The 10,935-nt window shown below is 39.5% G+C and overlaps 1 protein-coding gene across 1 annotated transcript; it reads right to left on the minus strand.

Annotated features, from left to right (window-relative positions):
* Window positions 1-1,274: 1,274 nt before the first annotated feature.
* Window positions 1,275-10,314, minus strand: LOC104955127 (protein SZT2-like; the record flags this gene model as incomplete). Its single annotated transcript, XM_010782356.1, has 8 exons — window positions 1,275-1,583; window positions 2,232-2,353; window positions 5,596-5,643; window positions 6,531-6,661; window positions 6,858-6,990; window positions 7,132-7,229; window positions 9,027-9,193; window positions 10,115-10,314. Coding segments are annotated over 8 exons (1,115 nt in total), but the record flags the coding sequence as incomplete, so codon positions are not given.
* Between the last annotated feature and the right edge of the window lie 621 nt (window positions 10,315-10,935).

Genomic DNA, 10,935 nt, shown 5'->3' on the forward strand with positions numbered 1-10,935 from the left:
CTGTGTGCGCCATCGTGCGTTTGCATGCAGATGCTGGGATCCTGAACGGTGCAGCTGGAGCGCTTGGTCCGTAATGACGTCACACATAATTTGGCGGGATTTGAAGAATCCCCGAGAAGATCCAGAAAATGGTCAACATTGAAGGGGAGATTAATGGTTATCAAAGTACAAATATCCAAAATCAGTTCAGTAAAGGTTTTCAAGGGGACAATATTTACTCAAATTGATGGGTTTGGATGATGGGGGAAACTTGGGTCACAGGCTCTTTAAATGTTGTTTTTCAACTTTTTCCCGTAAAAGGTTGGTCTCTGGCTTATTCCTGTCCCAGCTGGACTACGGTGACACAATCTATAGATTTCCCTGTCCCACTGTTTTGGCCACACTTGACCCACTCTACCATGCTGAACTGCGTTATATATCAAATGCACCCGATAGGACTCATCATTGCAAACTGTATAGCCTAACTGGATGGTCCTCACTTACTATGCGTAGGATGCAGCACTGGTTTTTATTAATGTATAAAGCCATTTAGGTAAGCTTCCACTCTACATATGTGCCAGATTTGCTCCAGTTTGTGAGTCTTACAACCTCAGATCCAGTGTCTGGATATGGTTCCAGGTACCTGCTGTGCGGACTGAGGCTGGAAAAAGCAGTATTTTTTTATTATGGTCCTTGGTCTTGGAATGACCTTCAATCAAACCCAAAACTGAGGGCACTTGTCTCAATAGCATGTTTTAAATTGAAGTCGTCTGAAGTCCTTACCACCAGCTGCTCTTGCAGTAATAAGTAGTGCACCTTTCTTACTGTCCTAATGTGCACAATGTAGTGACTGCTTTTCGTCTTTTGTTTTCTTAGTTATGTTCTCTGTATTTTATATGTCTGTGTTATGTGTAATAATGTGTAACGTTGCTGCCTTCTTGGCCAGGTCAGCGTTTTAAATGAGATTTTATCTCAATGCCTTATATCTGGTTAAATAAAGGTTAAATAAAAAGGAAATGATAAAGCACAATATGCCTTCTTCTCTCCTCTTCTCATATTCCACTTCTTTTTCCCCTTCTTCTCTTTGTCTTTTTTCTTTAATTGAGATATTTATATATCTTGATTCTTTATTATGTGAAAGTATTGCTTAAGTTTATTCATTTTAAGGAAAAACATAATATAATCACTTTATAATTACATAATAATAATAAAGACAAATGGAATATCTGCCTGGAATTGGACTAACCGGGATGTATTCCAGTGCTTCAAACCCTTAATAGTCTCCCATGTTTTTAAACTAGGGCAATTTTCACTCAGTATCAGCAATAGGAATAACCAATATTTTTAAGAAACAAATAAATGCTAACTAACTGAATTAGTCTATTGTTCTACATGTTCCCTTTGCTCTGTGTCTCTACCTGCTTGTAGTCCAGCTCGTGGATGGGTGCGTCAGAGAAGCAGTAGTGATGGAAGAGGCCCATCTTCTGGTTGAGCAGGCAGTGCACCACATGCGCCCGGGCGTTCTGCCACCTCACCAGGCGGAGCAGCTCACGGTTCAGAGAGGAGCCCAGGTCCACAGACCAGTTATAGCTGTACAGAGTCACCTGAGGCAAAGAGGGCAACTATATGAGTCCATCACATACATAATATGTCACATATGCACATCTGTGGCTTTTAAATCTCAGGGAGGACAAGTGGTAAGAGAGTGAAAACCATCCTAAAATAGTAACGGATTCATTCAAAAGATCTATTAATTAGCTAGTATTGGCTTTGTAACACTTGTGTACGATAACACTGATCATGACAATCAACATATTCTGTGCAATAACTGCTATATGCAATATAACCTTTATTTAAACTTGATACTTATGGCTGTTACTTCAATAGTTGTAGATGTTCACTTGTTTTTTACCATGGATTTGTACTTATTTAATTGTATTTACTAGTGCTTGACTATTTATTCAATGTTACTCTACTGTTTGTATTTGTTTCCAATTATCTGCACTGTACTTTTGTTGTCATTTGGGATCAAAGGAAAACATCTCAAACACATGTGTCAAAACCTGGACAAATATGTACACACATGCTGATTTACTCCTGAATCTAAGTGAGATATTTTTTTAAATGGACATGAGGGGCAGTGTAATTCAGGGATCAGAGATGTATTCACAGCTCAATCAATCAGGATCTTTTGTTAGTAAGAACTCTTGTCTGGAGGCACATTCACAGCACTAAGACTTCCATATCCCAACCTTTTTGTCCACGATGCAGATGAAGAGGAACCTCTGGCGGGGGGCCAGTCCTGCCCCGGCCTGGCTGGGGCTGAACCCATCGCTGTGCTCCAGAGCCTCGAAGCGCTGGAAGCCCTTATGAGCTGTGAGGAACAGACAGTTAAGTCGTTTATGAGCTAATTCCTATCCATTCATATATATACCTAAATTAATCAATTAGAGTGTCAATTGCTTAATTAAATGCAATCGTGGTAATAATAATAATAATAATAATAATAATAATCTGTGATTAATGATGATTGAAATAATAGGGTTTGGTTTTATTTTTGGGCGGAGATAAAATAAATACATGTATTGTGTTGTTATATAGAAGTGCATGTAAAAATGGTAGGAGAAATCAGAGGTTTTTTTCTTTATTATAACAAGGTTTGTGAATTAAGGGCATGAAGACAGTTTTTGGACACAATCACAGAGAGCCGCTGTGATTGCTCTCTGTATCGTGGGTGCTACACAGGGCATATGCTAAGACATAAGAAACTAGTTGGCACAGGCAATTTATTGTAAAAATCTGTGCTGTAATTACAGGAGGAAGTTGCGGTCAAACTTGGTAGTGTGATTCATTTGCATTTGTTTTATTATGTTAAGGTTCCAGATTAGATCTCATGCATTTTCATATCAGAATGTCCTTTTCCTGTGAACATTTTAAGTAAGTCTTTGGTCACATATATCACCAAGCATCAGATCCTTTGCGCAAATATATAGACTGCCTGAGTGTTCTCTGGTGTGCCAGGTAAAGGAGATAGTAAGTGGGAGTCATAAATAAATAACCTGAATCTGAGCCTAAGATTGTTCTGACTTAGATTTGAGGAGTCATTGGAATGAATCATCTTTCGAAAAAGAAGCTTACTGCAGGCATTGTTTGGGATGTAGGGACAGAGAGTGGCTGTGATCAGAATGGATGGTGAGAGACAAGGTGACTGCACACTGCTATTGTTCATCTTCTGTTTCTCCTTGGCCAAGTCTTTTGATTAAATATTCAGTTTGTCAGACATCATATCAGTCTGCAGCTCTCTTGTTTTCCAGAGGAACTCAGTGAAACGGCACAGCAGTATGAATCAAAAGCAGACAGGAGACCGACTCCTACTGACTGTCGGCATCTGTTCTAACTAAAGTGGAGGATAACAGACACTGGGCAGCCCCTTACCATGGCTTTAAAAACACATGAACTGGGGAACTGCCCATAGGCCACATTAATTGAATGAGGCTTCACTGAGAGGCTTCCACAGTTAGGCTTGACCCATCATTAAAAATGTTGGGTTGCGTAACGTAACCTTGGTTCATTGCTGATAGAGTGAGGCAATTCCAACACATTCAAAAAGTTAGAAAATGAAGAGTAATGCTTGTCTGGAAAGTTAGTATTTGTCTTTAATATTCTCCACATTCAAGTAACAATATGCTGTGCAGTTAGGAAGGAAATGATGACGGTGTGCTTAGCTTCTGGCCTTAAGTTCTGCCTGCCTGATCTCGGATGTGTGCTTCTGAGTTCAGACCGGGCTTCTACTGAGCCTTTTGACTATTTATTAATGCACTTGAACAACAATAAAAGTGCAATTGATTTATAAGCCAATAATTGTAATAAAATGTGTCAATATCCCTTTTATTTAATGTTTTTATGTTATCTATTTTCCTTTTTATTGTGTTTCAAATAAACATATTGGACTCACTGATGTCTGTCTGTGCAGGTTATGTTGGCACGGCTCTTTTCATACATTTATGGGCTTATGAAAGAGGTGTTTTAGATTTAGATTTCTTCTAATATGATCTTGGTCTGTGTTCAGAAGCAGTTGCCTTTAAACGATGGCATTTTATCTTGCCAAAATGTACTTAAATTAGCTCAAAAAGAGCCAATATCTAAGCTTGGCACTTTACCAATTTCAGTGACGGTACTCTATCATTTGTACCCAAATTGCCGTTGCACTAGCTTGTGAGTGAAATGCTGGCAGTGGGATGCTGTTGTTGATGTCTGGCAGAGCCCTACAGTCAGAGGGCAGGAGAGGCGGTCATTGCCAAACCAGGTTATGTTTGTTTTTTCTCTCTTCTACCATTTTTGTTTCACTTTAGTTGGGCAAGGTTTACCCACATAAACCTCTAGAAATCTCCCTCTCTTTATCCACTACTAGACATTGCTTAGCGCCTCGCACCTTGATGCACACATATCGGGTCCTATGTCATGTGTTTCATGTATAATTAAGACCCATCTTTTAACTTGAATTGTATTAGTCTTGTATTAATCGCAAAGCTATGTGATATAGATATGTTTACTATTGGGAGTGGAGAGGGGAAGTATTTTTATTTCTATGTACCGTAATTTTCGGACTATAAGCCGCGCCTTTTTTCCCATTTTTCGACCCTGCGGCTTATATAACGGTGTGGCTAATCTATGAATTTTTACAGCTAACGGCCACTAGGGGACCTCCTAAATCTATGGATTTTACAGGTTACAGTCCACCACCTTTAACTGTATGGGCTCTATGGCCGGTCCGCGCCCCCCACCTTTAAGCGGCAGGCTCCAGCAGGAAAAGCTGGAGGCCGGAAAAGAGTGAGACAGGTAGCGCGCAAAAGTAAGAGTGGAACCGAGAGTGGTACGAGAGACAGAACGAGAGCAAGACAGACAGACATTGCGAGAGCGAGACAGTTTGTCCCCGTACCACTGGTTGAAAACCACTGCTGTAGATCACTGCCGGTACGTGCGCTGGGAGCGCACCGTTTAAGTTTGAAAGTTGAAAAGTTTGTGTGTCTGAAACGCTATGTGATACAGTACAGTTTACACAGCACAGTACATGTTCTGTAGCTACTATTGCACTAAATGGTAACACTTGAATACGTTATGCAAATATGCAACTTGTTTGTTGAAATGTTAATAAATGGGAGCTTCCTCAAACAGCCATCTCTTTCCCGACAATCCCCTCTGTGCACGAACCCTTACATATGGTAATTAAACATTAAAACACCTGCGGCTTATAGTCCAGTGCGGCTTATATATGTACACATCATTCAATTTAGCTGCTGCGGCTTATATTCAGGTGCGCCTTATAGTCCGAAAATTACGGTATTATTTATGTGTTTGGCTTGTGAAGCACTTTTTGTTAACTTTGCGTATGAGTGCTAAATAAATAAAGTTTGATGTGATTTTTTGTTTGATGTAAAAAGGTTAGAAGTGTCTTTAAGATTGAAATCTAATTGCACTGTGTCCCCTTTAAAGATGTGTTGAATACATATATTTAATAAATCAATCAAACATGTATATTAAGCACTGCCATTCCTTCAAACAACAATATCAAACATCTCCTCAGCATTGATGATCTAACCTGAAAGGCAAACTTACGTGTGAACCTATTTAGCACTGCGATGTTTTCCTCATCTGAACAGTCTTCTGTAGGCAAACAGAGATGGAACAAACAGCAAGGCAAGGACAGTGAAGCACACGGCACATGGACACAAACTGATGTAAGCACACACTTTGCAAATCACACAGAAGTGTTAGACGTCTGCTAGCATGGACAAAGAAACACAGAAACAAAGAGAAGCAGCAAGGAGTGCATGTTGAAAGCTTCGACACAAAACATGCTCAGACTAGTGTTGTTTAAAAAAGAACAAACAAATCTCTTTGGAGAAATCGTTCAGCTGGTCCACCTTAAAAGTCAGACCACCTTAAACTGTAGTTGTTGTCGCTGCTAGCATCGGGACCTGATGTGGGGCAATACTAAAATAATACATTTGCCCAGTTATATCTATTAAGATTCTGATCTAATTCTTCTCATACTGTATATTCTACTGTATAGCCGAAAAAGATTTAAATACGCCACTTTGCACAAACCTGAAAACCTACATCTTATTTTATTTATTATTATTACCTCATTCAAATTCCATTTCAATCGAATTGAACAAATATTGTCCATGTAACTGCAGCTATTATTCAACTAAAGTAGAACATTTTTCCAATGTATAATTTTCTCCCCAGATCATTTTTCATTATGTACCAACTTATTATACATTTCACGTAACTTGTTTTAAACGTGGTAAAAGCGGAAAAAAAACACATACATTTTGTAATAACCCGAGTAAAAAAGTGTGAATAGCCTCAACTGAATAATTGTTATAAGAATGAGTTTGTGAATAAGTTGTGCAGAATGCCAGAGGTATTTTTAAATTAAAATACCTGCAGGCAGAGCACAATCTTCTACTTCTACTTTGTGGTCAAGCAACTGTTTCTGTGTTAAGAAAAAAACAAGCTATAGAAACACTGGCATTGGCATTTACCTTGCTCTGTGCTGCAGTGCCACTGGTGGAAGTTGCGGCCAATGAGAATGAAGCTCCTTGTAGCGTCTGGAGGCTGGCTGAGGGTCTGGACAAGAGGACAGGGGACAAACATTTCCCCAGATGCTGGACACCTAGAAATGAAAGAAACAAATCAAATATACATATTACTATGATGTATAAAACTCAGGTTTGTATATAAGAATAAAGGGTTATAAGATAATACGAGATCCTCTACCTGATGATGATTTATTTTGCATTGCACGGTTATGTGCTGTTGTATAAGCTCTAATCAAGGCTTTCTCATTTCATAAGCAACACACAACTCACCTTGTCTTTTCAAAAGCCTTCACTGTTGTGTCATTTGCCAGGGAGCTGACTAAATTGACAATCTCTGCCAAGATGGAGGGCAGCAGGAAGTGTGAAGCCACGTCAGCCGTGCACTGCTGGATGGAGGGGCACCCTGGTGTTTGGCAGCCAGGTCAGAGAGAAAGAAAAGAAAAACAGAAAGTGAGAGATACTTCAGAATACAGAATATAACACCCTCTTATCTGTCAAAGCAGCGAACGTATTTGTTCCATGCATTAGGGAATATGACACTTACCGAGTTCAGCCATGAAGGTGATCCATGGCTGGCAGGTGAGCTGGTAGACGGGGTGCAGAGCGCCCGCATCGCCCTCCTCCAACTGGGTCACCTGCCTCCTGCACCGACACAAACACATTCGTCTCCTCCGCTTGACTTAGCATTTTTTTGAATAAAAACATGCATGTGTCTACCAATTGTTTGCATGTAGGTTTAATATTCAACTTTCTTAAGCTATGGATCTGAGAGCGCCAAATTCTTAGTAAAATCTATTCAGCCACGTAATGCTATATACACTGAACAAAAAAAAACACTTTTGTTTTTGCTCCCATTTTCATGAGCCAAAATCTATGTTCTAAGACTTTTTCTATGTACACAAAAGGCATATTTCTCTCAAATATTGTTCACAAATGTGTTTAAAGGTTTCCTATTATACTATTTTCAGGCATATATTATAGGTCTCAGATATATAAAAAAACATGTCTCTGAAATGTTTTGCTCAAAGTACCAAACAGATCACCCATTCTAGCCATGCTGATTCTGGGTACGTAGCTTTAAAGAGAGAGAGGAGAGCTCATGCAGGAGAATTCTACCCAGATACTCAGCTAAATGCTGCCGTGATGAAACGCCATGTTATGTTCCAAACCACATCAAGGATTATTTCTGAAACAGGATGGAGCTCAAATGCTTTTTCTCTTGCTTGTTTACTACAAGGTGAGTTCCTTTTTTTTTCTTCCTGCTTCTTTACACATACTTTCTCCAGTACAGTTTAGCTCTGAGTGTTAGCGATGCTTGCTAATGTGAACACAAACCATATTACTTCCAAAACAAGTCGTGCATTGTTTCTGATAGCGACGTTTCTGATAGAGCCGTGGGTGTAAAGCCAGCCCACATTTCCAATATTAAGTAATATCGGCAGCCAATCTGGATCAGCTCCGTTGAACCCCCTTTTTAGAGATGTGGGTAAGGAGGAAAAGAGAGAGGGTTGTATTTTCGGACATTTTGTGAGTCTCCTTACACACTGGGGACACATATTTATGTTTAAAAGACATCAAAAAGTGCATTTTCAATAATAGGGGACCTTTAAATCTGTGTTATTGAGCACGTCTGCCTGGCCAAGATAATCCATCCACCACACAGGTGTGGAATATCTAAATGCTGATTAGACAGCATGAGTATTGTATAGGTGTGCCTTAGGCTGGTCTCAATACGAGGCCACACCGAAATGTGCTCTTTCATCTCACAGCACAATGCCACAGATGTCACAAGTTTTGAGGGAGCGTGCCTGCTGACTGCAGGAATGTGAAGAGATGCGTGAGGCAAATGGTGGTCAAACCAGATACTGACTGGTTTTCTCACACAGTAATAAATGTCTCTTTTCAAGATAAATCCTTTGGAGTGGCCTTTTTTTGTGACCAACCTAAGGCTGTCTAATCACTCAGCATATTGATATGCCACACCTGTGAGGTGGATGGATTATCTTGGCAAAGGAGAAGTGCTTACTATCACAGATTTAGAAACCTTTGTGAACAATATTGGAGTGAAATATGCCTTTTGTGTACATATACAAAGTCTTAGATCTTTGACTTCAGCTAATGAAAAATGGGAGCTGAAACACAAGGGTTGCGTTTATATTTTTGTTCAGTGTATGTTATAGCCAGCTGGTCTCTAATGTGTCTGTGCTGTTTTCCTGCTGGATAAGTTGTGTACATCTAGACTGTATATGTAGAGTGTACAGTGAGTTTCTTAGGCAATTTTACTGTCAATCAAACATGTGCATTGCCCTGCCCACTTAGGGATCTGAATATCAATCAATATGGAAATTATTTTACAGGGGTTTTTCTGTGGTGAGCCTTAGCGGTGTCTGGTATTAGTTGAATGCTGTGATGTTCCTGATAATGCTTGTGGTACTCCACCTCTGGGCCTGCTCCAGCTCCACAGCGAGAGCCTTCTCCTGGCTCCACTGCTGCTTCACGCTCTCCGTCTTGTGCCTCCGTCTGGCTGCTTTGCCCTCCTCTCCCTTCTCCTGCACGATGTCATCAGTGGTCTTTGGGCTGCCCAGCTCTGATGAATCTGGCTTACTCTGCAAGGATGGAGAGGAACACATAAAAGTGATGGGAGGATCTCAGGAAAGGGACTCGCTCAGAGAGACAAACTGAATCCAGACCTTCCTGCAGTTATGCAATCATGGTTTAAAACTCACAAATGGCCAACTAATTCTAAATACACAGTATATAAGAGCATCATTCAGATTAGCTCTGTCTATGAACTCAGGGTTGTTTCTTTGTGTTGCAAGTGATCTGAATAATTATCTAAACTTGGTATATATATGTGTGCTTATATATGTTCCATATTTTATGGAACAACATGTCTTTCAGTGGCAACTGGAAGCCTATCAGAGCAGTCGTTTTTTCTATGAGGTGTACCACCAGAACTGGTTTTAAATCAAACCAGTTCTTTCATTGATTGATGCTTAGAATCCAATTAAGCTTCAACAACTTTAAATTAAAGAAAGCTAACTCTAAATTATATTACCACAAAGTCTAAACTGACAATATTAAAACAGGCAAACAATGTCATTCATAAAAACAAATAAATATAAATGGTTTCATTTATACATAAAACTAACATTGTAATTCACTAATTCCCGACACAAAATATTTAATCATAATTACAAAATGGTGAAAAAGTATATGACTATTCCTAAGGCACATTTACCTAATGTCAACCGGAAATAATATCTCAAATATATGTGGCAAACAACTCAAAAGAATACCTGAGCGCTTACATCTGACATTTTCATTTAACTAGAGGTTGGCTTTTACTATTCAAGACATGTTGGTAAGCTGGTATTCAATAATTCATTCTAGGTATTAGAAATGTTCAGAAAACCCTAAGAATATTACCCGCAGGGAGGTGGATCCAGTTGATTCATTATTTCAGTCAGCATATTCAAATAAATCTCAGAACACCTATACTATCAATTTAACACAAACAAACTGACCAGTATGTCCCAGAAGCTCCGGCGGGTGCTCTTGCTGGTGGGGGTGGTGGACTCGGGGGTGATGGTCCCGGGCAGGGGGCTGCTGCCTCCAGCCTGGGTCAGGGTGATGGGAGAGGGGCTGCTTTTAAAGACCCGGGAGCCGCTGCGCTGCCGGGGGCTGCCCTTCACTTCCTTCACCTCAGGCAGCGGGACGAACTGCCCTGAAGACCACCACAGACAGAAAACAGGCGTTCATATCCAAGAAAATTTCAGAATTTCCGATTTTCTAAAATGATGATCCTTCTTAGTGTTTTTCTCATTAGAGGCGTTCAATGATGTTAAAGTTGTTGATAAGTCCACAACTTTTTCAAATGTAGTTTTATACACATATTGAGACACACATAAAGATATATATTTCTTGTATTAGCCTATAGCTGTAGTGTAATCAAGGCACTAAAGCAGGGGTATTCAACTAATATTCAACGAGGTCCAGTTAGAGAAAATGTCCCCATGCAAAGGTCCGGAACATCAAAATGTCTAAGTTGCTTCATGAATTAGTGTGATATGTATTGAAGTGACCTGTAGCTGTATCAACGTCTGCATGTAATCAACAACTGACTGCCAATCAAATAAAGAAAGTACAATTCATAAACAACAATATTTATTGTCAATTAACATTGAACTCTACAGATATACAGTAAATACTGTGGATATGTGTAATATTCCTCTCAGGCTGCATTTAAAAAATAAAATAGAGAAAATAAATAAAATAGCTTTTGAAAATGTGTGCATCTTAAAAGTGCTTAATTTTAGATAAATAAAATAAAGTGTAGCAGCAGCTT

The sequence above is a fragment of the Notothenia coriiceps genome, unplaced genomic scaffold (genome assembly GCF_000735185.1).
Source record: "Notothenia coriiceps isolate Sejong01 unplaced genomic scaffold, NC01 NC01_scaffold00024655, whole genome shotgun sequence".
In the NCBI taxonomy this organism is placed as follows: Eukaryota; Metazoa; Chordata; class Actinopteri; order Perciformes; family Nototheniidae; genus Notothenia; species Notothenia coriiceps.